The sequence below is a fragment of the Chelmon rostratus genome, chromosome 19 (assembly GCF_017976325.1).
Source record: "Chelmon rostratus isolate fCheRos1 chromosome 19, fCheRos1.pri, whole genome shotgun sequence".
In the NCBI taxonomy this organism is placed as follows: Eukaryota; Metazoa; Chordata; class Actinopteri; order Chaetodontiformes; family Chaetodontidae; genus Chelmon; species Chelmon rostratus.
In genome coordinates, this window is record NC_055676.1 from 17,211,577 (window position 1) to 17,237,054 (window position 25,478).

The 25,478-nt window shown below is 42.7% G+C and overlaps 2 protein-coding genes across 4 annotated transcripts in view; one reads left to right on the forward strand and one right to left on the reverse strand.

Annotated features, from left to right (window-relative positions):
- The first annotated feature begins 68 nt into the window (after positions 1-68).
- prune2 (prune homolog 2 with BCH domain) lies at positions 69-12,064 on the forward strand. 3 transcript variants are annotated; one of them, XM_041960256.1, is made up of 11 exons: positions 69-182; positions 2,664-2,730; positions 2,875-3,075; positions 3,479-3,655; positions 6,203-6,305; positions 9,242-9,373; positions 9,535-9,621; positions 10,154-10,252; positions 10,363-10,401; positions 10,851-10,901; positions 11,025-12,064. In XM_041960256.1, exons 2-11 carry the CDS (start codon positions 2,676-2,678, stop codon positions 11,056-11,058), a joined length of 978 nt encoding a protein of 325 aa, XP_041816190.1. In that variant the 5' UTR covers positions 69-182; positions 2,664-2,675; the 3' UTR covers positions 11,059-12,064. The 3 variants fall into 3 exon arrangements, with proteins under 3 accessions (XP_041816190.1, XP_041816192.1, XP_041816191.1); XM_041960258.1 differs by having other exon boundaries at positions 11,028-12,064; XM_041960257.1 differs by lacking the exon at positions 69-182 and having other exon boundaries at positions 2,341-2,730.
- A 333-nt stretch (positions 12,065-12,397) lies between these two features.
- pcsk5a (proprotein convertase subtilisin/kexin type 5a) overlaps positions 12,398-25,478 on the reverse strand; it is a 29,746-nt gene continuing 16,665 nt past the window's right edge. The window contains exons 19-38 of the mRNA XM_041960700.1: positions 25,135-25,238; positions 24,853-24,991; positions 24,490-24,605; positions 24,064-24,166; positions 22,902-23,038; positions 22,259-22,459; positions 22,071-22,139; positions 21,883-21,925; positions 21,547-21,689; positions 20,736-20,936; positions 19,830-19,913; positions 19,519-19,717; positions 18,620-18,834; positions 17,543-17,785; positions 16,591-16,827; positions 16,298-16,475; positions 15,460-15,677; positions 14,949-15,049; positions 14,323-14,524; positions 12,398-13,253 (exon numbers count right to left, since the gene is read on the reverse strand). Coding sequence (XP_041816634.1) covers positions 12,766-13,253; positions 14,323-14,524; positions 14,949-15,049; positions 15,460-15,677; positions 16,298-16,475; positions 16,591-16,827; positions 17,543-17,785; positions 18,620-18,834; positions 19,519-19,717; positions 19,830-19,913; positions 20,736-20,936; positions 21,547-21,689; positions 21,883-21,925; positions 22,071-22,139; positions 22,259-22,459; positions 22,902-23,038; positions 24,064-24,166; positions 24,490-24,605; positions 24,853-24,991; positions 25,135-25,238 — 3,421 coding nt within the window. The 3' untranslated portion in view covers positions 12,398-12,765. The remainder of the gene's footprint in view (positions 13,254-14,322; positions 14,525-14,948; positions 15,050-15,459; positions 15,678-16,297; positions 16,476-16,590; positions 16,828-17,542; positions 17,786-18,619; positions 18,835-19,518; positions 19,718-19,829; positions 19,914-20,735; positions 20,937-21,546; positions 21,690-21,882; positions 21,926-22,070; positions 22,140-22,258; positions 22,460-22,901; positions 23,039-24,063; positions 24,167-24,489; positions 24,606-24,852; positions 24,992-25,134; positions 25,239-25,478) is intronic.

Consider the following 25,478-nt stretch of genomic DNA (forward strand, 5'->3'; position numbering starts at 1 on the left):
AGGTGATCGCCCTTATTTGGTAATGGCCCAGATCACGTGACCACAAAATGGTGGAAGCTGTGAGCTGTTTGTAAGCTGAGCATCTCCACCGAGAGGCTGGGAGCAGGAAATAGGCAGGGAACTTGGAAGTACATCCATGCTCTGAGACGCGCGAGGACAGAGATTCCCGAGCCCCAGCAGCGGTGAGTAGATGGCTTTTACTGTGTGGAGATAAAAAGAAGAGAAAAGAGGGATATGTTGTTTTTTTTTTCCTCCCAGCCAGCAGACAGGAAGCGAGAGTGAGGGAGGGGCTGCTGTCAGCAGCACTGTGGTCCTGTGCTGTGGAAGTGGATGTGAGGCAGCTCAGCATCCTCCATGGAGGATGCACATAACAGCTGAGGCTGATTTTCTTATTCTGCAACGTAAAATAAGTCACTGTATGTTTGTTATCTGTGTGTGTGTGCACATACTGTACATATATCTGTGAAATGTCATCGTGACAGTCATCTCTACAGGAAGCAACCACTCGGCCTGTTCTTTTTTTTTTTCTGTTGCAGCTGCTAATGCAATCACATCTTCCTTGTTTCAGTCTGCCGAGGAGGAACACGGACGCTTCTTTTTCATGCGAATGAGCACACGTGACTCACTGTGAATTTGCATCTCTGCCCAATCTGTGCTCAGGCGAGCGTGCAGTCATTCGCTTTGAATCAGCACTAGAAAAAGACAGCGAGGCGGGGGAATGAGCTTGTCATGATGTAACAAGCCCCTTTCCTCTCCCCCCTCCCCCCCACACCTCAGCATCCTTCCCCCTCCTCCAGTTTGAATAGAAGGATTATTCACAGGGGAGGATGACCTTTAACCTCGATTTGTCTCATTCCTCTCATCCCTCCCCCTTCCTTTCTCCCCCTACCACCTCAACACTTTTGTCTTCACTCCCCCTGTTCTCTGATAACTGTGGAAGTCTATGTGTAAAATAGACTACAATAGGTGCATTGACTAAGTAAAACCAATACACTGTACCAATACAATAGTTCTTCTGCTTACGTTTCTAGTGAAGCCCGGCCGATACTGGATTTTTGAGGTTGATGTTGATATTGATCTTTCAGAGTTTGTGATTAAGATAAATATCAGCCAATAGCAAATTTTCAACATAAACACAGAAACAATGAAGTTGATATAGATCCTATAGATTTGTCTTTTAAAGAAGGACATCGTACAGTTAAATAAACTTGTCAGTGAGCTTTGGTAGACAAAATAAACATGAGACTGTTTCTAAAGTACCTTAAATCTCGTTTGGCATTTCTGTCCCAACATTTCTTCTTACCCATCAGGCAACATGTACACTGATGCCACTATATCTGTATTAAGCAAATAACGGCTGATTTATCAGTCTAGCTCTAGCTTGTGGTCCAAACATTAAGAAAGAAAATATTTAGATCCTTGACCTAATTAAAAGGAGTAATATTGCAATATAAAATACTCCATGACAACCACTAGGCAATTTGAGTCGGGTTTCATCCCCCTTTTTAGCAAAACGATCAAAATGCATCCCCCTTGTAAACCATCCCACTCTCTGTTCCATAGTAGAATAGAGTGCAGGGGCAGAGGGGTTGTTTCGTTGAATATGTTAGTCCAGTCTGCCTGACTCATTGAGCCTTTATCTGACAGGATGGGGCAACTTAGAATCTATCACCCGACCAAATATCAGCAGCCTAACAGTGCTCTGTATTGATAAATGCATGGTGCTGTCTGTGCTGCTGAAGTAGCAGACGGATTTTACACCTTTTTCCGCCTCAATCTCACCCTTTTGCCACTTTTGTCTTGGATCTATAATTAATAATAATTCACTATTCACTATTCTACCCGATATTGCAGTACACCCATGCTCTGAGACGCGTGCTCTATAGCATTGAGTCACCTTCATGATCAAAGTGACAATTAGCAAAGTGAAAGTGCTTGTAATATTCATATATATATATGTATGTATATATATATATATATATATATATATATATATACAGACTTCTTACAAGCAAAGGTCATTTGAAAATGTCACTTAATTAAATGGTATAAAAGTATTATGAGTAAAATGTACTTGTGAAATGCACTCAAACTGTAGGAAAAATTGGCCCATATGAGTGTTATATTGTTATATATTCCATTTTTGGATTATCATAAACGATGCATTCATTTGTAAGCAGCATTTTACTGTTGTAGTTGGTTGATGTAAAGCTAATTTTAGCTATTTTAATAACGTTGTAAGAATTTTTTAACAATGCATCATCTTTTATAAATGAATAAGATGTTTTGTGATGTAACTTGTCGCCAAAGCTATCAAACAAATAAATAATAAAATAAAAACAGCATTTCCCTCTCAACTGTTGTGGTGTAAAAGTAAAAGCTAACATGAAATTTACATACTTGTGTTAAGTACAAGTACCCCAAATTCACATTAACTACAGCACTTGAGCAAATGTGCTTACTTTCCACTACGGGTAGTTTTAAAGTTTGGCATAAATTTGCAATCTTGATTTAATAACTGGTCTACCTCACTGAAACACTAGATTAAAGCTCTTGTTTGCAGATCATTAAATGATGAATTACAGGCAATGCATTACTCAGTCTGGACACCCTCCAGGTTGGTTGTTGAGAGCCCATTTAATAACTGCGACATCTTTTCTTAGGTCCTCCTGGGGATGGACCTGGCATCAGAGAGTAAGATGAACTCTGAGGGGGGCGAAGGCAGACCAGGTGAGCCTGACTCAGCTAATTCTCTGATTCAGAACAAAGCCACAGTTATTCAAAAGTAAAGTCAATATAAAGAAATAGTTTTTCATATCTAAAAGACCACCATGACCCAGGCGAATATCTGTTTTTATGTACTGTTTTCTGCAGTCCCTCCCACCTCTCTACAGCTGCAAGGAGGTCCCACCCAAAGGAAAAAGCTATCTGCCCCTCGTATCAGCCTGTCACTGGACCAGAGCGAGGACGACTTAGGGGAGACGCCAGACGATCTGGACATTAACGTCGACGACCTCGACACTCCAGATGAGGGGGATTACCTCGACTACACGGACCATGAAATGGACTGGGAAGGTGGGTCATTCAGAATAAAAGCTATATCAGTCTGATAACCCCCCCCCCACACACACACACACACTCCCCCATAATCCTGAATCATCATGATCCTGGAGGAGGGAAGATGTGCCGAAATGGTGCTGAATACATTTTAAACAAAAGTCCTGCAGGTTTAGAATTTCCTAGCTAGTCCCTCATTCTGCGACCTGAAACTGAAGAAGCGAAAAACATTATTTTGAAGATTTCTTTTTAATCATATAATAACTGATAAAGATGGCTGAATTCCATTTAGCTGCCTCAGTTTCAGGGTCCTCAAGTTGTGCATGATCATTAATATTATTAATAAGAATTGCTGTCCCTCCTCAAAATGTCTGCTGCGAAAAAGGTCTTTAACACAGTGTGTTGTCTTCTCTCATATCAGATCCCAATTCAGCCAATAGGAGTGGAGCAAGTGAGCCTTATGATCCAATCCCGACATACAGCGCTGAGGAGGAGCGCCAGGATGGCAAACTATGGAGGACGGTCATCATTGGGGAGCAGGAGCACCGGATCAACATGAAGATTATTGAGCCCTACATGCGAGTCATTTCCCATGGAGGTGATTATTACAGAGCCATTTTACCATCATAACCTATGTCCTTATTGATTATTACCTGTATTTACAGAAGCAAAAGTCATGTAAAATACACACAATACTGGCTGAGAAATCACTATTATTCTTCTCACTGTTAAAGGATAGGTTCACATTTTTTTCAAGTCTGTCTTAAAAAACACTCACATATGCAAAGGCTTAATAAAATCTCTATAAACTTTGTCCTCTTACTGTCCAGCTACTAAAATTCAAATGGGAAAAGCTCTGATTTGATTAAAGTGGTAATATGCTCATCTGAGTTTCATATTACACACAGGCTGGAATATTTTCTTGGTAGTGGGTTGTTGGGGCTGTACACGCCCTGAGAGAAAGACCTGCAGACACTATATAGTGCTGCCAAAACATTCCTTCAACCTGCTTTGCATTTTAGATAAAAAAATATATATATATGTTTTTATTTACAGATAACTCTGCTAAAAAGACACTGGAAATGAACACCAATCCTGGCTACTGCAGTACATGATATTGCTCTTTGTAGAAAAGGTGGAAATACATTAAACATTGTTTGAGTTTAGGTTTGTTGTTGTTGTTGTTGGAAATAGATATTTTAAAAATAACACATATAACATTATCTCATGAAGTATCAGGCTAGTGGGGTTAGTGCATTGCATGTTATTTTGGGTATGCTACCATTATTGTGGGAGGTATGCTAACCAGTTTCATCATATTTGTTATTTTATAAGTGCAGGAAGTAGTTCTTTATTTATTTTTTGAAGAACCTTTGGAGTGCAGTTTGCAGAGGCTGAGGACGCAGGATATTTCCATCTCTTAATTACATTTTAGCAAGGGATGTCTTCTCAGTCTGGACAGGAGGAATAAATACAGCTACGATGTACATATGTGAGTGCTGTTTTAAGATAGACTCTGAAAAAAATTGAATTTCACCGTATTCATTGCAAATTCTGCTTTCAGCTGATTGCATGTCCGTGATGCTGCCACAAAGATAAACAGAAATAAACAACCAACTTGAAAAACATCCAAATTCAAAAACATCTGTTAGAGTTAATATGGGGATTCTTATTGTTTGAGCGCGGTACACATTTTCCATCCAGTTTTCAGTTTCAGTTCACACTAGGCCTGATTATCTGTTTGCAGAAGTAGCACCATATTTTAAATGTCATAATTCGTGCTGCACTGAATCACAATGACTTATTGTTTTTGAGCTGGCTTCTGCCACTTCTGTGCAAACTGTGGAGGCAGGCCAACCAAAAATGAGTAAACAGTAGTTGTGTTAGTTGAAGCCAGCTGATGAGTTTTACATCAGCCCGTAGCCATTAGAGAGGAAACTCCACCAACAAAACACAGTGGACATTTTTCTGCCCAATTTTCACATCCTCTTTGCATTCGAATACGATTCAGGATGAAAATTGGCAAAGTGGCCACTTGACAATAATATACCCTGTGTGTTTAATGAAGAGTGGCTGCTTCTGTACAAAACAACTCTCTTGTTGAATTAAGTGCAGAATTAAAGAAAAAATATAAATAAATAAGTGGAGAATTTGCAACAGTTGCTTCCATATGAGCATAAGTGATAAATGAGTGGTTTGAGTATGAAAATTATGTGAATCATGTGCTGCAACCTTCAAATCATATGATCTCAACCCAACTGAACTTGCAGGCATGTATAATGTATAATGTTCATTATCGATTAATAGCTCATTTAGTCTATAAAATGTTAGAAAATATTGGAAAAATGTCCATCATAATGTCTTGAAGCTTATTGACCGTAAAACCCATAGATATTCAGTTTACTACCACATGACACAAATAAAAAGATCAAGTCTTCACAGCTCTAAACAACATGAAATGGGAGAATATCTATTTTCTCATGTTGGCCCAACCCTGACTGTGTTGACTTTTCCTTTAATTTGTCACCCATCTATAACTGCATGACTGCTGGAGGAGCTGGGTCTTAAATTGGGGCCAGGGATGGAGTCACACTATATTCGTTTCACAGGCAGGGGCCCCATCTCTCACTCTTCCCTCTCTGTGGGGCCCTCTAAAACCCCAGGGCCATGGGCTTGCCCCCTGGTAAGTCTGTGGCTTATATAAGCACCAGCCATATTACCATTATTGGTGGAAATCGGACCCCTAACCATAGCAGGTAGTGCTTTTTCTGTCCGACTGTGCTGTGGGCTTAAGTGAAACACAGCCGTCCCCTGGAAACAGAGACGTCTGTCACTGAACAGTCAATATCACAAGCTCTGTCATTTAGATAAAAAGCCCTCTGTCTGATTGACACCAAATCTGCTGATGAAAGGGTTGGTGAATAAAAGGAAATTACATTAATCTGAAAAGTAGTGAGAGGAAACAGGATGGAGAGACAGTCAGACAAAGGAGGCACTGATTGGCAGATGAACTGAACAAAAAAGAGGAAAATATGGGAGCAATCAAATTATGAAAACTATGCTAATTAAGGCTAAGCTCTCACCAACAATAGAACAAGGTCAAGTTAACTCTTATTACTATTATTTTTATGTGTTTTTAATCAAGGCTACTATGGCAACGGAGTGAATGCCATCATAGTGTTTGCAGCCTGTTTCCTGCCAGACAGTGACAGAGAGGACTACCATGAAATAATGGAGAACCTCTTCCTGTGAGTATTACACTGCAATGACTCACACACACTTTTAACCAGCCATTTTTAATTTTCAGATATGTATTCAATTTTGTTATTAAAGAAATGCTGTTGCTTTTGCAGTAATGTAATTAGTTTGCTTTTTACACCCACTAATGACATGACTGTTCCGACCATCAAAAACAAAAATAGAATCCAAGTTGGAATAAACCAACTAGTCTGCAGCCAAACTAGCTGCTATTTGAAGCTGTACTACTGTAAATGCTAACATCAGCATGCTAACATACTCATAATGCTAACATGCCAATGTTCAGCTGATATAACATTAACCATGTTCACCATCTTAGTGTGGTGTACCAGCATGCTAACATTTGCTAATTAGCACCTTTTGGTCTTAAACCAAATTATTGGCCAAATTGAAGTTTTGGCCTGATGATTTGCTTGATGAAAAATTAAGGGATCACTTAAGTGATTGCAATTCATCCTGTGGGGAACATGAATATCTGCCCAACGTCTGGACAATCTCTCCAATAGCTGTTGAGACATTTCACTCAAAACCACAAGTGTCAACCTCAGGGTGGTGCTACAAAATCAGGGGATCAACAAAGTCAGTTGGATTCATCCTCAGGGGACCATAAATGTCTCCACAAATTCATCCTGTCCATGTTTAGTTATTTCAGTCAGTAAGACTATTTCACAGTCAGTAAGTGTTAGACTGACAAACTGACAGACCTTTGCTGCCATTAAGCCAAGCCGTTAGCATTGCTAATGACTATTGCATGAATTGCTGTGAAACTCTGGACAGGTGTTCATGGTCCCCAGAGGACAAAGCCACGACTCTGGTGATCCCTTGAGTTTTCACAAAGCAACACCAGGTTGACATTTTTGGTTTTCAGTCTTCATGGCACAGATATCCAAACGCCGGCAAAAACTAATTACATTCCCATCAGCCTCAGATGAACTTTGCATTTAGTGCTAATTAGCAAATGTTTGCATTTGAACACACTAAACTAAGCTAATGAACATCAGTGTGTTAGCATTGTCACTGAGCATGTTAGTATGTTGAGTTTGCATTTATCCCAAAGCACCACTGGAGTCTCTTTTAATGACACAGCTCAGGTTCTATTTCCTTTAAAAAACATAAAGCTTGCTCAGAAAGATGCATTTTACTTGAAAAAAATATTTAGCATGCGAGGAAGCTACCTAATTCTTTCTTTGGCCTCGGCCCCTCTGAGCTAGGAAAGCTCTCTGATTGAAATAAAGTGATAGTCCAGCTTGTTTGCTGAGACCTCCCATGTTGATGTCTTCACTGTTGTGCTGGCACAGTTGCATTTCATGCTTGGACAGTGTGGTTGGGATCCCACAGGCTGTTCTGTGAAAGATATTGAGTAAGCTGGCATATCTGAGAGTTTTGGATAGAAATGAAAGGAGGTAAACCGTAGTGTCTGCAGTTTCACATGCCAGATGGCTTGAGGTCTGAATCCTTACGAGGAGGAGTTAACTGTGGCTGGGTGGTCAATGGTATGCAGCTTGATGTCAGTGGGAGATGATCACAATAGTCACGAAACAGAGTGAACTGGCGGCGTTGGTTTGTAAGCTGCAGAATGACATTGGATCGGGACGAGAGGAGAGTCAGACTTAGCCCAGATTCATTGAAGTTAGAGGAGTTATTGAGGAAGCTAGAAGGACTATGTGAGCTGAGAATATTGTCAACTTTATTTTCAAAGGACGTGACAAAGTTCCCTGCTGACTGAGAAGAGGGAGAGAAGATGGGGTGGTTGAGCAGAGAAATGAGAGACAGATAACAGTTTCTTTTGGTTTGAATCAGAGTATTGGATTTTAGAAAGGTAGACGTCTGATTGAGTGGCTGAGATGGATGCAGAGAAGGGAAAAAAGAAGAAATTCAAAGCAAAACAGCTCATCCATGAAGCAGCATTCGTACCAATTTCTCATAGCTGACATCAGAGAAGAGAATTTTTTAAAAAATGCTTTTCAAACAGAGCAACACAGTATATGTCTGCAATTTCCTCACATTGTTGGTATTCAGATTCACAAAACATGCGTCTGGATTTCTTGCTCTTGCACTTCACCATTTTGACATAAAAGACTTGCTTTGCTTTTTTCTCGTGGTGTCTCGAATTTAGCTGATTGGAATACATGATTTGGTAGCGGACAAAGGTCTTTGAAAGAGGCTATGTCAGTATGCTAGTTTGTCCACCACCTTGATCCGAACGGAAATATCTCAACAACTATTGGATGGATTATCATAAAATTAGGGACAGCCATGCATGTTCCCCTCAGGATGAATTATAATAATTTGCAAGCATTTTATACATTTAATGCGTTATTTATGACCAAATACCTAATGGCAGCCTTAGCTGCACTTTGTGTTCACTGCTAAATATGCCTGTGAATAATCTCATTCATCCAGGTCATTGTAAGCTTTAGGGCATTCAATCGTTCGCATATCAAGAACCTAACACCATTTCATTGGACTAGAGCTGTCCTATCTAGTCTGGTGCGCATGAACTGATGAAGCCTGCTCGGATGAGAGGTGAAACGTATTCTAAGACAAACTGACGAGGTCCAGTTGCGAACGATTGAATGCCCTAAAGCCCACTGCTAAATAGCAAATGTTAGCATGCTAACAGGCTAGATGGTGAACCTGGTAAATATTGTAAATATATATTAAAAACATTAGCATGCTACCATTGTTACTGTGAGCATGTTAGCATGCCGGTGTTAGCATTTAGCTTAAACCACTGCTATGCCAAAGTAGAGTGCTAGCATGTCATTTTTTTGTCTCGTTGAATTTTGAGTTATAAAAGGTCAAATAACATACCATATTCTCATATTCCAGAAAATCAATTATTTACTAATTCTTCCTAAAATAGAAGCCTAGTTCACTGAGCCGTTAGCGGATTGACTTTGTGTGTGCATGTGTTTTTCTTCAGCTATGTGATCAGCACACTGGAGCTGATGGTGGCGGAGGACTACATGATCGTGTACCTGAACGGAGCCACGCCCCACAGAAGAATGCCTGGCCTTGGCTGGCTGAAGAAATGCTATCAGATGATTGACAGAAGGTTCGCTCCTTTCGCTTACACCTGTTATGTAGTTCGAATATGATTTCTTCCGAGATGGCAGTGGCATTAAATGACTCTCAAAACGTTTTATCTCCCCTGAATGAACGTGGACACTCCAACATGGACATTAACAAACATGTCAAATGTTGTGTTGTCTTCAGGCTCAGGAAGAATTTGAAATCCTTCATTATCCTCCATCCATCATGGTTCATCAGGACCGTTCTCGCCATTACCAAGCCCTTCATCAGGTAAGAATTATTGTGTTTTTATTTTCCCTCTAATATTTGAACAGACCTTTGTGGTTCCTAGCAGATTTTATTGGCCTTAATGAGCTTTCCTCTAGCGCCACCATGAGGTTGCCATTTTTAGATTTTAGTGAAGTGTCTGAACAACTCACAACAACTTTCACATCAATCTCAGCTGTACTTTGTGCTAAATGCTAATTAGCAAATGTTAGCATGCTAACATGCTAAACTAAGCATTATACTTTCTTATCATTGTGACCATTTTAGTGTGCAGACATTAGCATTAAGCTCAAAGTATTGCTGTGGCCAAGTACAGCCTCCCAGAGTTGCTAGCATGCTGTAAACTCTTAGCTTTGTTTATGTGCTCACTGGCCTGCTGCAGCAGAGTTAAACCACTGTAGTTTCACGTGAAACAGACTATAATTGTTTTTTTCTCTGATGTCAAGCCGGTTGCTTTCCCTGTGATGTCTCTTGTACCTGTGTTAATGTGTGTGTGTGTGTGTGTGTGTGTGTGTACATGTTGCTCTTGTCACAGCGCCAAGTTCAGCAGTAAGATAAAGTATGTGACCAGTTTGGACGAGCTGCAGAAACTCATCCCCATGGAATGCATTCAGATCCCAGAGTGCATCATTAGGTGAATCCCTCGAAGCCCCCAAACAATGCACCGCCTCCACCTCCTCAGAGCCTGAGTTGTCTTTTTAAATGACTTTATATTCATCTTGTCATTTGAACTCTCACCTCTAGACTTGACAAGGAACTGAAGGAAGCAGCAGAGAACTCAAAGTAAGCATTGACTGTCCTGCCTCTCATTACTTCCCTCTGCGGAGGCAGTGGCCCCTTGCCTCAGTTTTATCCTTGGCTGGAGCGCTCATTTATCAGATGGCTCACTTTTAGATCACAGGAACTCTTCTGCTGGATTTGGACCAACTGGATTTGGCTATGGTTGCAATTACAGGAGGGAGACAGAAAAAAAGTTGCTAAAGATGCTAAAATCATCGTTTTATCTCATTTATCATTACAGTAAAATAAATGAGCCAGTCCTTAGTGCAGAGTGATCTATTACACTGATAATAAATGCAGGAACGAAACTGTAGAGTTCACAAACTAATCTCTGCCTGACTAATTGTGCATTGAATCATAAGTTGCATGTGTCTTCAAATTCACAAAATACCGGTGTGCCATAATGATAGATTCTGCTCTAACAACCTCTCTGCTTTATTCTTTCATTCAAGAGTGAATAGTTTTCTGCTGGGACCGGAGCCAACAGCAGCAGCCAGAACAGAGTAAGTCCTCGCAGACGTTTAAGTTAACACATGGAAGAGAAATGGTCTTGTGTCAGCAGTCTGTCACCCATACATAAACATACCCGTCTTTAATGTCTCTGTTTTGTTCCTTCGTCTTTCCAGCAGGCCAGACGAAGCCGGTGCCAGCAGCTCTTAAACCCAAACATCCTAAATGGATGGGTCACCTCAATGTTCAGAAGTCACTGTTGTATTGTATGGGTGAAGCTGCAAAACAAAGCTTGTTAAGCTAGCGTGTATGTGAGTGTGTGTGCGCACGTGTGTGTGTGTCAGTGTTTGTCAACTAGACACTGGAGTTTAATATGAAAACACAACTTACAGTAGTAGCTGTTAACACTCAGAGTTAGATCTCATTCTTTATGGCTGCTGTAGCATCTACTGTACCTGCAATCCAGAGAGCTCTATAGTCAAGTGTGATGCTTGGCAGCACTTACGGAGTAGCGTCCTTGTTCATGGTAGGGTAGGAAATGCAATTACACACCAGACAGTGCACTGCGCAAATCCATTCGTAGAATCTATAGTGTTGTATTTGTGTGCATGAGAAGCCGTGAAGCAATAATATCACTCTTTACTGGTCACACACTCCCAGTATTTCAGACGAAGAAGCGACTTGTGTGTCGGCAACCTACAATAAAAGGTCAAGGTTTTAGCCAAAAAAACACCTTGTGCCATAGATGACCAATTTATTGCATTTAAGCAATCTAAACCTCTGTCTTCATGTTTGTTCTAAAACTGGAAAAGAAATCCACAAATAGATATTTTAACTTTATATTGAGTCTGAAACCAAGGAGGACTTAGTTAAATATTAAACCAAGTTATCAGAACAATGTGAGAGCATGTCTTTGTTGCTCTGCAAATGTGTGTGAGTGTGAGTGTGTGTGTGTGTGTGTGTGTGTGTGCGTTTTCAGTCTGTCTCTGTCAAATCCATAAACTGGGAATATCATCTCTTCAGCTTCTCCTGGATCATCAGGAACAAACCTCAGAAGAAAATTAAGATGGGAATTCTGTAAAGCACAATATCTTCTGTGTGTGTGTGTGTGTGTGTGTGTGTGTGTCCACAAGCATGTGTGTGTTCGTGCATCAGTGCATGTCCCCTCATAGATAACTGATGGTCCTCTTACACGTGAGTCTTCTGCTGTGGTGTATTGAGGATGTCCAAAGCAACTATTGATCACTGTCTAGTAATTCAATAAATATTGACTGAAGTCTGAACGTTGTTGTCAGTCGTCGTTTTCAATCATGTCTGATTTGTTAGTTGGACTTTTAATTGCTTTGCTGCTAAATGACGAGCTAGTCAGTTTCCGCCCTGTGAAGCCATGAATTACTCTTTTCTGATGCATTTCTTTCAAGGCTTTATTTGAGCAGAATGACAACACTTTTTCAAATTAAAATTCAATGACAGCAAACACTTGGGAGTAAAGAAAAACTAAAGAAATACCATGATTAATCAAATGTATAATGCTAATCCAACACAACAATTAAACAGTATGATTAATGAAACTGTCAAAACTAGTAAGTGATCATGATAAATTATGTTATATTTGTAGGAAGCCATCATCCTCTAAAATCAAGAAAATAAGCTTAATTATGTAAGAAATCCTTAAGAATGCTAAACAACGTGGAGTTTCTCTGCAGCACGTTTCATTTTGTCAATGGACAGCGGTTTTAAATGCAGCTCATTATAAATAGCTTCTCATGTCTCATTTGGTTCAACTCATATTCAGTGAAGGATAAATGGGTCTGTCCCTCAGGGCAGGAGGAGATAAACAGCACAGAGGGAGGAATAAGAGCGAGGAAGAGGAGGAATCCAGCAGAGAAAGGAGGAGTATGTCTTCAGAGAGATTCTTCACCGGAACGTGTAGCTCTCGTCATCGTACTCCAACTCATCCTCGTTGTCCTCTCCCAGCTGTCCGTACCGGAACTTCCTGTACACGGTGCCGTCCTGGCCCATGTAAACAATGTCCTCATCTTCATCATCGTCGTCGTCATCGTCCTTACTCCCCAGGCGACGTTCTCCGATGTCAACCAACTGAGTGTCCTGGAGCCGGCCGCCGGAGGAGCCGGCGCGGCCGCTGTAGGACGCAGAGGAGGCAGAGCTGTAGCCGCCGTGTCTGCTGCCGCCCCCGTATCCCCCGCCGGAGCCCAGCTTCTCGTAGCCGCGCGGGGGGATGTCTGGGGGCGCGCTCTTGGAGCGGGAGTGTCTGACGAGGAAGACGACAGCCACCAGTCCCAGCACCAGCAGGATGCAGGCGATGATGAAGACAGCCAGGTTACCTCCGGCCTCCTCTTCCTCCTCGTTCCTGAACGCCAAGTTGGTGCTGAGGATGCACTCTCCTGGAAATCCCACAAAGACAGATGCAGACGTACTGTGCCGTCTCTTTACTTGATTGATTGATTAGTGATTAGTGAAACATTTACTGGTTGCAGCTTCTCAAATGTGGGGATTTGGGTGTAGTTTCCACTAGGAAAGGGGGGACATTAGCCATTTTTTATGCCCCCACAATTTTTACAGTTTCAGTTTGATTTATTTAGGAAAATCTGTCCAAATAGTGTCTTCAATCCAAGGAAAGGAGCTGACAAAAACACTGACACCTTCAGTTATTACCACGCACTCACAATGATACTTAACAAGCAGAAGACAGCAGGGAGACTTTTCCCCCTGGGTTTGGCCTCTCAGGCTACGCATACACAGCCCTGTCTTATTGCTGGCTGATGTTGGAGCCGTATGGGAAGGAAGGCACCACAAAAAAAGCCACCTCTTCTGGGTTTTAAAAATGGATGTGATGATCTATGTCATCATTTACATTTCACATAAAAGACCACTTGATCAATAAAAGATAACACTGCTCACTGAGGCAGAGATGCAAATATGACTACTTATCAAAGTATCAGGTCACTATTAAGAACTAAGTAGTTCTCTAAAGCATTAAATATTCATGACTAAATTAGCATCAAAGTTAAAAAGACAAATTTAGCTTTGACTCAATAAGAGGTTAAAACACATAAAGCTTTGATTGGCAGTGGCCTGTCAACCCACCAACTGTCATCGCATTCTGTTGCCAAATTCTGATTGGTGCACCAAGGTGCGTGACATCACCTTTTTCCAACTGAGTCCCGCCCACTTTAAACCAGTCAGATGAGCATTTAGAAAAAAAGGGAAGTCAGGAATCTTACTGTGAAATAAGAAACGCTGATCTGAGTTTGAAAACTGAGTGCGACCACATCGCTCAGAGTAAAAAGGCTTTATGTCGCCTTATTGCATTAATAACGATGAAATTATGACCAGCATTTTAAATTTTTAATCAGATTATTCAACAATGAAGGAGTTAATTAATTGCAGCCCTGGTATTTCTCTATAATCAAGAAGAAATCCAGCAGTTCACACCCAGTCAGCCCGGCCTACCTCGAGTCTCAGTGCAGTTACAACAGTCCTGCTGCTGTGTTGATGCCTCCTCCTCCTCCTCCTCCTCATGGAGGCAACAAAGCAGACAGCGCCCTCCAGCTTCTAATATGGCCTGAGTGGGACACACGGTGCAGTTGGTCGGACCAGGCCCCCCACACTCCAGACAGGAGCTGTCGCAGTCTTCACAAGCGTGGCCTGAGCCCTGATGACGGACAGGAGAAGGGGCTGATATTGAAAAGACCACGCTCCCAGACACACAGCCACAGCATGAATTTTAAATCACAACCATTGATTCTTTCCTTCTAAAGATATGCAAAACTTTCCTCTCTGAAAGGACTGAATACAGGCAATGCATTGCCTTTCAGCTCAATCAATTAACATGCATCTACCTGCCAGACAGCTTCAGTCAGTCAGCCAGAAGATTTATTTTGAAATCGTGACACAGTAATAATTTTCACTCTGCTGTTGGAGATTTCTCCCAGTGCAGTAATAAGCCAGTCAGAATTACATTATATGATACCTGCGGCCAAAACAATACTAATAATTATCTTGGTGAAGCAAGCACAGGGTACAGATTTTTTTTTAAATTAATATTTGTGGAATTAAAACAAGAAAAGTGTGGTTACCTTTATTACAGGATACTGGCCTATGTCACACATGGAGTCACACATGCCGTCTGAGAGCAGGTATCCAGGGGAGCAGGAGTCACAGGACTGGGAGTCTTTTCCTGCAGATACATGACAGCTTAAAGGGAGTTAAAGTACAGTGAGATTCTATATTTTTCTTATTGTCAACAAATCCCATGAAAATCTTTAAAGCAACAATGAATTTCGTGTGTAGCCAAAGCCTGATTTTTACGGACCACACCGCTGCTGTAAATACTAAGTGCACTAAATCCAGGACTGAAACTAGTCACCAGCAAATACACTATTAACTTCCACATGCAGGGGAAGTCAGAAAGCACTGAGACTTAAACATTGTTGGTTTGGTGTTTTCATGGGATTGGTTAACAATAGCACAAATATAGAATAATCCTTAACTTAAGATAAATAGTTTAACCGTTTTTCTTTTAGGAGTCCCTCAGTAGGATGCGTTTATCTGCATGGCATGAAATTACTGCTGATTGGACGCTCGCACCTGAGCACGCTCTGCAGCTGGCATGGCACGGCTCGCAGGTCCTGTGTGCAGCGTCGTGGTAGAACCCCTGAGGGCACGAGGGGAGGCACCGGCCTTCTTTCCGCAGGTAGATGAGACCCGGCGCGCAGCTCAGGCAGCCGTCCTCCCCGCCCCCGATGCACTCACCGCAACTCGGGTCACACTTCTCGCACGTCCTCGAGCCCGCGTTTCGAAAGTGACTATCAGATAGATGGTGAGAAAGTTATAATAGATAAGATTCACTTCAATTAGATGAGATTAGACTTTTGTTTTGCCCTCAAAGGAAATTCCTCCCTACAGCCACTCAGTCACATACAGCTAGAAACAACCGGAACTACTTAGACACGACACATGACAGAGGGAGCAGTCATAACAAAGCACTTCACTCAGGCACAAACTCTGCACGATGAAGTCACAGTGATGTGTTTTTTGCATTGATCACACACAGGTCTAAAAGTACTTAGGGTGGCACATCACAGGAATAAATAGCCTTTGTATCTCTTTTGTGTTTTCTCTGGGGTATTTAACTGCACATCAATTTAACGGCACATTAATTTAACACTCTCAATCACCGCACCCCAAATAAAATCAGGCCTAATTAGCATTTTACAGGCCACATGAACGGCTATTTAAATCTCAGGCTAAATTAGCCTCTATCTCCAAACTGCACCCCTGTCCAGCTAACTACAGGAAAGCAGTGGTTTGGTGTTCACAGTGACATTATGCGACTAGGCAGATCTTTTATTAATGACAACACCGTGTGACCGCACTTAATGTGATGGATGAGCAGCACGGCTGGGCGGCGAGCAGGTTAAGCTACCTGTGCTGGCAGGTCTCCACGCAGTCTTTGCCCTCTCGAAATAGGTGGGTTTTACAGGCGAGGCACTCGTGGCTGTGCTCTCCAACGCAGGACTGACAGGAAGGGTGGCACGGTTCACACTTCTGCCCAGATTCATCCTCATAGTAGCCTGTGGGGCATTCAGCCACACAGGTGCCATCTGTACCAACAGACACACATGATGATCGCGCAGCTACACAAACAAGACACAGATGCCTCAAGGGCTTTCCAGGACATCCAGACTTCAGAGAATTCACGAGCCAGATTCAACTCACTGAGCAGGAGATGTCTCTGGTTGCAGCTTAGGCAGTGAGATTTGCCGGGACCTGAACACCTGTGGCAGTATTTGTGACACGGATGGCATTCCCCGTCCCGGTCTGCATACTGGTGAGGCGAGCACTTGTTTGCTGATGGCACACAATGGCCGCGGTCCTCCAGCCTCTGATCCTCTCTGCAGCTGGTGCAGGAGCCAGCGTGGGGCCCGAAGCAGGTAAGGCAAGATGCATCGCAGTCTAGAAATAAAAAGCAACTGAATCAAAGGTATTATCACGCCTACAGTTAAGCATGAAGGAGACACAACATTTTTCCAGCTCAACTTGATATCTGATGTCTAATATGTTAATAGTTTATCTGAAAGTAATCCATCACCGTATCAAATTAACGATTTGAAGTTTTCTCCTATTAGGTTGTCAAAATGTGATCTGTGAAAACAGGTTCTGCAGCCTGTGTTCAGTTCACGTTAATATGTAAATCATCCTCTGTCCATGTTGCAGCACAGCAATGCACTTCCTTTTAAATGTCTTACTGCTGGCAGCTACTGTATGTAACAACAACAGTGGGCATCGCCTACAACATTTTCCTGGGAGAAACAAACCAGAGCGGTGTGTCTTTCTCAAGGGAACTGTCTTTGGCTGTTCTGTTTTCAAGGTTTGACAGCTGCCTGTTACCAGAACGTTGCTATTTTAGTCTGAGCTGAAGTCAGGAAGCACACTACGGCATAGTAGAGAATATAATTGAAAAAATACAGGAAGGATGTTCTACAGGACAAAAGAAGTTTCATCAGTGAGGAGAAAACTGTTTTCAGAGAAAAGGAAGCGACGAGGCATCTCTGACTTTTGTCATACCCTGAAGGTCAGGAGTTCTGCACAGGAGTCTAATAAAAAATAACATCAACAAAGTATAAGGTTTGAACGGATCAGAGGCAGATAAACTCGTGTACTGCTGTACCTTTACAGTCTCCTGTCAAAGCGTCTCTATATGCATGTGAGGGGCAGGCTGCCAGACACGCCCCACTGTGCAGAGAGGCATCAGGGTCCACACAGGCATCACAGTCATTGTTGTTCGGACCGTCACACAAAGCGCAGTCAGGGTGGCACCGCAGACACTCCCCTTGCTCTTTGTCCTCAAAGAACTTCTCGGGACAGTCTAGTACACACAGGCCCTCGTGGAGAAAGTGATACTCCTCGCAGCCTGCACAAAGAACAGCTTTCAGCACAAAATGTAGGAACAGTTTAGTACAACTCAGGGAAACTGTGCAAAGTGCCCTCAAGTCTTGGAGAGGAATGCAAGAGGAAGAAAAGTCCTCTCTTTGGCGAGTCATGACTGAAAGGTAGACTTGTGGCAGGTGAGTCAAATGTTAAGATGAGCACACTCACTTCTACACAGCAGTTGGAGCAGAAACATTTCTGACATTGCCATGTATTGATTTTATAGACATGCTGCAGAGCCTACAGCAATAACAATGCAACATGGTGATGACGAACAGGCCAACAATAATTATGTTTCCCATCTTTGTTTTACATGTTAGCATGCTAACAATTGTTAATTAGCACTAAACACGAAGTACAGCAAATGGGAATGACAATACTATGCAGGTATTTGATGGCGTTACAGGAAAGGTTAAGGGGTCACCAGCTATTACAGTTATTACGTCCTGTGGAGGCTATGACTGTCTGTACAAAATTTCATGGCGATCCATCCAATAGTTGCTGAGATATTTAATTAAAAAACAAAAATTTAATTATGCTGCCAGAGGAAAAGTCGGGGGAAGTCATGAAGACACATGGACAACAATCCATCCAACACTCACTGAAATGAGTGTCAGTTTGGATCAAAGTGGTGGACCAACCAACTGACCAACGTCGCCCCCTCAGAGCTCATGTGGCTAAAAACAGCAAACAGCACATTTGCAGGTAATGATAACACAATCCGAAGAGGACTATAGAGATGTAAAAGCAAACTGTGGATTAGGCTGAATGAGCTGTAACAGCTGAATTTCTCCTTGTTTGCATTGTGCTTCTGTACCTGTGCACTGGCCGAGTGGGCTGCACTCCTGGCAGGCTGAGGGGCAGCGTTGGCACTCCCTGTCCCGGACGGTGTGGGCTGGAGGACACTCCTCCACACACTGGTGCTTGTGTAGGAGGAGAGGGTCTTCGCAGCTGAGGCAGTGGGTGGCGTTCTTTCCACAGGACGCGCAGCCAGCCACACACTTGCGACACACCTGGCCTGCAGGATAACCCCTGTGAGAAGCCACCCAGAGATCAGTAAACCCTCATGGACAGACACTGGGCTTCTTGCATTCATGTCCTGGCCTTAATATCTGGATCAGTTGAACCATGCTGCATAATGGACATCAATTAGGTGCATCACAAAACAGATGCAGTACTTTGACAATAATGCTTAAGCATGGAAAGTACAAACACTGGTGATTAATCCCAATTAATTGACTAGTTTTTCTTGTAATATGTGTCAGAAATATGTGGGCTGCTGCTGGAGTAAACAAGAGGGCTGACATGTTGCATTGCTCCCTGCTGATAAATTATCCAAAAAATAAAGTATTACTTAAGTATTGCTAAAAAATGTATTAATAGTTGGTAGTAAATATAAGATAAAAAGCTGACATGGTCAAAAAGTTAAAGTGGTGGTGAAAAACTCTTCAGCAAGGACGAGATATTCTTTTGATCTCAAGAATGTTACAATTTAATGATGCATGAACATCAAGCAGAAAATGTCAAATACATCTGCCGACATTTTATTTATTTATTATTTATTTTATTTACCAGCAGGGTTAAACTCCCACCATATTTGTAATCGGGGATTTTCAGATAACAATGGCACACACTCATACATGAGTATGCAAAAAACATGCAAATACATTTAAATTTGAGTTAAATAAACAAGCAGTGACAGGATTGGCTGCTCACCTGAGACACTGTTGGACACACTGTCCGTCCTGCAGGAATAACTGAGCCTTACGAATGCTTTGGCAGCGGGTGCAGTGCTGAGCGTCCGCACACTGCAAACAGCCTGGAGGGCAGGCCTCACACACGCCGCTCAGCCGACTGGCAAAGAAGCCCGCCGGACACTTTGACACACATGTTTGCTGCGCGGTCAGAAATCGCCCTGCAGGAGGAAGAAAGAGTAAACATCGTCAGCGCAAAAGAGCCGGATGTGCTGCAGCGTAGCCGCGAAGGCCTGAAAGAACACAAACGCTTCATTTAAGCGGTGGACAGACCTTTTGCACATTTTGTACACTCGTTCTTGTCTTCTCCAGAGCAGGACTCACAGGACGGGTGGCAGTCCTCACACCCTCCGTCATCTGGAGGTTTAACAAGCAACACAGAGAACATGATGGAGGCTTCTCATTACAGCAGGATGTGACAGAGGGAGCCCTGATCCAGGACCACCACTATCCAGGCTAAGAGATGGAACCTGAACATATCAATCAGATGGTGGTAGGCAGTCTTCATAGTGACTTATGCTTCCAGTCTTTGTGCTAAGATAAGCTAACTGCCTACTCACTTTAGCTTCATACAGACATGAGAGTAGTCTCAATCCTTTCATTCAGCCCTTGGCAGGAACGTGTGTTTCCCAAAATGTCTTCCAACAACAACATTTAGAAAAGAACAACTAATTAGGTTAATACTCTTCACAATCTAATTTTATTTCACAAAAGCCAAGTTGCGTCCTGCAACATTGCGCTATCCCAAATTTTGTGTGACCGTTTTAAGGTTTGATCTAAGATTTTAGAACGCTGTGATTCAAAGTTTAAGAATAACTTAACTTTCATTTTCAACCTTTGTATTAACCTATGTACTTTTCTCTGAGTTATTTTAGTTCCTATAATTAAGATGTCTAGCTCACACTAATTACCATATGTTGTTTTAAGGTCTGTCCAACTAATTCTTGGGGGAAACAAAATGTTCAGCATATACAATCAATTATTTTAAAGTCTCAGTCTGGCCAACGTTCAGTAGTTCTGCCTGTTTTGAGTACTTAAGTTGCTACAGAGTTCAGGGATGGTGGCACGCAGACCAATTACCCTCCAAGATTTCTTTTCTGCCCCTATGAAAGTGCCCAAATCCCTGATTCATTATGAGCAGACAGTTGGATTAGTGGAATACATAAGTCTTACTCTCACCGCTGCGAAAGGTCTTAATGGGACAGACCTCGTGGTCGGACACACACTCTCCATCTTCAATCGTCCTCCCGTCCTCGCACGACAGACAGTCGTCGTCCCCCGGGCCACCGCATGTCGCACAGTCGGAGTGACACTCCTCGCAGTCGTTTGTGTCTTCGTCGCCATAAAAACCATCCGGACACACTGAAACACAACTCCCCTCTGGGAAAAATAAGGGAAGTTTTGCTGTTTTCTAAGATCAATGTTGTAAAAAAAATCTAAAAATATAGCTAACCATAATATAGTTTGATAATATAGAAGTATGTAAAGTGTCTTTCCTCTGTATTTTTACTTAAAGTGAAATTTTGAATCCAGTAAAAGTAAATTTACTCAAGCATTAAAATACATATTTGAGGTGGCTGTACTTTATTTGAGTGTTTCCATTTTGTGCTAGTTTGTACTTACAAGACTAAGTGGTTACCAGTTACTTTGCAACTGTTAAGATTTACGAGATTAAGATTTTACATACAAAATGTGCTGATAATCTTATAAAATTTGATGAATTGTTTTAGATTAAACTACGAAATTACATAAACAATTTAAATATGCTTAATCTAAACCAATTTACTTACTTACTTTTTCCTTACTATGAGTACTATTACTATTAATATATTAAGTACATTTTGCTAAATATTCCCTCATACTTTTACTTAAGTGACATTTTCAATACTTCTACTCCTTTTTGATACTTTAACTTGAGTAAGGACACGTCTTCTACCACTGTAAAATATGCTTCAGTCCATCATGCCTTGACCAAGTGGGGCAGTTTTACCTGATAAGAAGAGGTCGGTCTCACACCAGTAGCACTCGTGTTCATCACAGCTCACACAGTCGTCCTCACATGGAACGCAGGTCATCTCCTCCTCCACGCTGTACGTCTTAGCCGGACAGTTTTTGTAGCAGCCATCCTGAAAACTGATACCAAAAGCAGCAGTCTGTACCTGCAGCTCGCTTTCCCTCACACACAAACTCACACTCGCACAAAATCCACTGTAGTCTCACAGCAAAAAAGGCCCTTTTCATTCTAGCATGCCAGTGAACTGAAAGGCGGAGAGAGAGCGCAGAGAGGCGAGATCACACATGGAGACAGTGAGGCACACAGCCTTACTTGTAAAAGCCCTCAGTACAGGACAGGCAATGCCTGGGGTTATCTGTTGAAAGCAGACAAAAACACTCAGCACTCCTTTTTAACAGGAACCACCAGGAAAAACTCTCGAACGTGGTCGGCAACACACTGGGAGGAGAGCTCGGCCTGCTGGGGGCAGCGTTCGTTTTGGCTACTGAGCCGTGACTTACACAGGACGCACTTCCTGCAGCCCTCCTCACAGGCCATGCAGTCGTCATAATCTGGATCCTCCACCTCCCCTGAGGAAAACGGGACAAGACAGCATGAAAGACAGAGAGAGACCATCAGAAAAAGAAGGCAAGAGGGCGAAGGGTGGACAGGTATGAGGCAACGCATCTCAGAAAATGATCTCATTTACCTTCTCCACACTCCAGCTTCACACACGCTCCGTCAGAGACGTAGTAAGAGGAGTTACACTTGAGGCAATGCGAGGGGTTTGTGCAGAGGCGGCAGTGGTCCGAGCAGCGCTCACAGCTCCTCTCCTTGGTGTGGTAGAAGGCCTCAGGACAGGCGTCCAGACACTGGCCTTTGTACAGGTAACGCTCCATTCCAAACTTATCTGGAGGAAAGGCAGCACATCGTGTTGTGAAGAGGTGTGACGCTGAACTCTGGCTGAACTTGGCTTGCACAGCTTGCACGACAACTGCCCGGCAACACGCAGCACGCAGACAAAGTCAAGCACTAGCTGGTGAACACAGTGAGGCATTTAGCAGCTAAAGAGCCACATAGCTCCCTCAGAAGTTAGTGGAGACCAGACCAAAGCCAAATGTAGACTAAATATTCATTAGGTGGCCAGAGACACGACTTAAACTGAATGCTAATGTGGCTGGATGTGCAAATAAGCAACTGTTTGCTAACAAGTTCAACACATTAATTTTACATCTTTAACAAAATCTGCTTCCACTGTGTTTCTATCTGCTTTTACTTTATATCTCATATTTACCTCCCTCGCACTCTATCTCTCTTTCACACACAGACACAAACACTTGTTCAATCCTCACCAGTGTCACAGCTGGTGCAGTTGGCAGGCCCCGCATCCACACAGGTGGCACAGGTGTGGTCACACAGGTGGCACCGGCCACCCGACTGGTACTTGCCCTTGGCACATTCCACCACGCAGCGGCCCTCATCCAGAGCCCTGCAGCCGACGGCAACAACGTCAAAGAACACTTTTTCGGCGCCGCAAAATCAACAGATATGAATTATGTCTATGCAAATGAGTTCAAGTCGTTTACATCCTGGCGTGTGACATATGGCAGAGTTACACAGAGGAAGCTGAGTGTGTTGACACAGGGAGAGGAGATGCAGGGCTGGGGATGGTTAGTTAAACTGCGAGGCAATGTGGGATTTTTAGATACTGATGCTGACTGTTTCACATTCTGCACTGCATACAAACGTATATATATATACACACACACACACACATACATATACTGTATATCAATAACCCTGTCCCTAACACTGTACACACTAACTTACTGTGTCTTTTATCATAGATTCAAATTGAATTGAGTTTTCTACTGCCAAATTTTTCCAAAAACAACAAACCATAAATGGCACATTTTTTATTGCTTATTCATGTTAAATCCATCCAAATCAATCGATTCATCTGCCATTATTTTTTCAATTATTCAATGGCCAGACTTCCCAGAGCCCAAAGTGATGCTTTTAAATGTCCGACTGAAAGTCCAAAATCTGACGATACTCAGTTTGAAAGGATAAAAATTATATGTCAAAGAAAAGCAGAAAGTCCCCTCTCTCATCTTGACAAGCTGGAATCAGACAGTGTTTGGCTTCTTTTTGCAATTTTGCTTGAAATATTGCTGAGGTGATTCATTCATCATCATAATAGCTGCCAATTGTTTGTGTTGTAATCGACTCATCAATTAAATGACTGATTGGTTCAGCTCAACATCGTTTTCTTAGACATTTTGTTTAAAATTAGATAATGCTCCGGCTCAAATGACGCACACAATTCATTAATGTGGAATTAATCAGACACTTCATCTGCAAAAATACCAATGTCAAAAGAAGAATGTCAGTGAAACATCGTTAGTTGTTACTCTATACAGTGGTGAGAAACCACTTTTCCACTCAGAGGAAACGGTGGACTGTATTTATTTCCCCTCTGACCCTGGATCTAAAAAGTCAAGACCAACTCACCGTGAAGAAACACAGCTGATGCAGTCTTCACTTAGCGGCCCTGTGCACTTCAGACACGTTGCATCACACGCGTGGCACTTTCCGTTACTGTCCTGGTACTCTCCTGACAGACAAACAGCAAGAGAGTGACACTGACTGATACATGAATAACCATCTGAGGCAGAGCAGTGGGCTTAATGTCAGATGCCAAGGAAAGGAAGCCAAATATACATAATTTATCACAGATAAACACAGGTGACTTATGGCTGAGCTGGCTAACAGATATCACATTGTGAATAAATACATGCATAGGTATAAAACAGCCTTTCGGTTAAAGGAAACATTGTACTTTTTTTGTATGTACTTTGTATTTGCAAAGTTAAAGCATTGTATTTATCTAGCAGCAGTGAGCCAACATGTAATAGAGGAAGTAGATGGTTGACTGACCGTCTGTGCACTCAGTGTTAACAACACACACTCCCTCCTGCAGGCTGTGACCGCTGGAACAGCTGCTGCAGTTCCCCCGGCTCGGCCCCACACAGGTGAGACAGCTGGCGTCACACCTGAGGAGGAGAGCACGGAGACTGAGCACACGCGCACACAAACACACGCACTGGCCGGAAATTAAAAAAAAAACAACAAAAACACAACACACACACGCCGGGAAAAAAACAACATCCATACAGGCACACAACAACAAATACAAGCGTGAAAACGAGCACACGCACACAGAAGCCAACCACCAGAATAAGGCCTGCCATCAGCAGATAAACAAACCACCCACACCTGAACACACACCAGTGAGCTCACCTCCTACATATCCTGTGCCCATCAGCTATCTCTGGGTTTGGTTCTGTGGCGTAGAAGCCAGCACTGCAGGAGGGCACACACCTCCACTCCTCCATCAAGTAGCCTTCTGCACAACGGTTGCACGCTTCAACACCTGCACCTGATGCCGCAGCGAGGCGGAAACAAACACATTTTTCAATGGATGAAGGACACAAAGGAGCACAGCAAACCACACGTCAGCGTCGTGCATTTCGAGGAGTTTTCACACAGCTCTGGACTCTGACCCTTGACCTGCGCTCTCACCTGCACAGGTGGTGCAGGCCTCGTGGCAGGGCTTGCACACGCCTTCCTGCTTGTCGTGGTAGAATCCCGCCGCACAGTTCTGCCGGCACCGATTCCCCTGCAGACTGGAGAGGGCAGAGAGAACATGTGGCACCGTGACACACGCGCACAGCCAATCACGTGACACCGTCAAAATGACTCATTGCCTTTAGACCGCAGACACAGTTCTCCAACCCACAGCACACCACCACAAGTACTTGGTGAACTGAGTCACAGTATTCCGGAAACTTCTAACTTCTAACAATATGGTGAATTTGACAGAGATGTTTTGTGCTTTGCTGTGATGATATTTCAGAATGGAAATG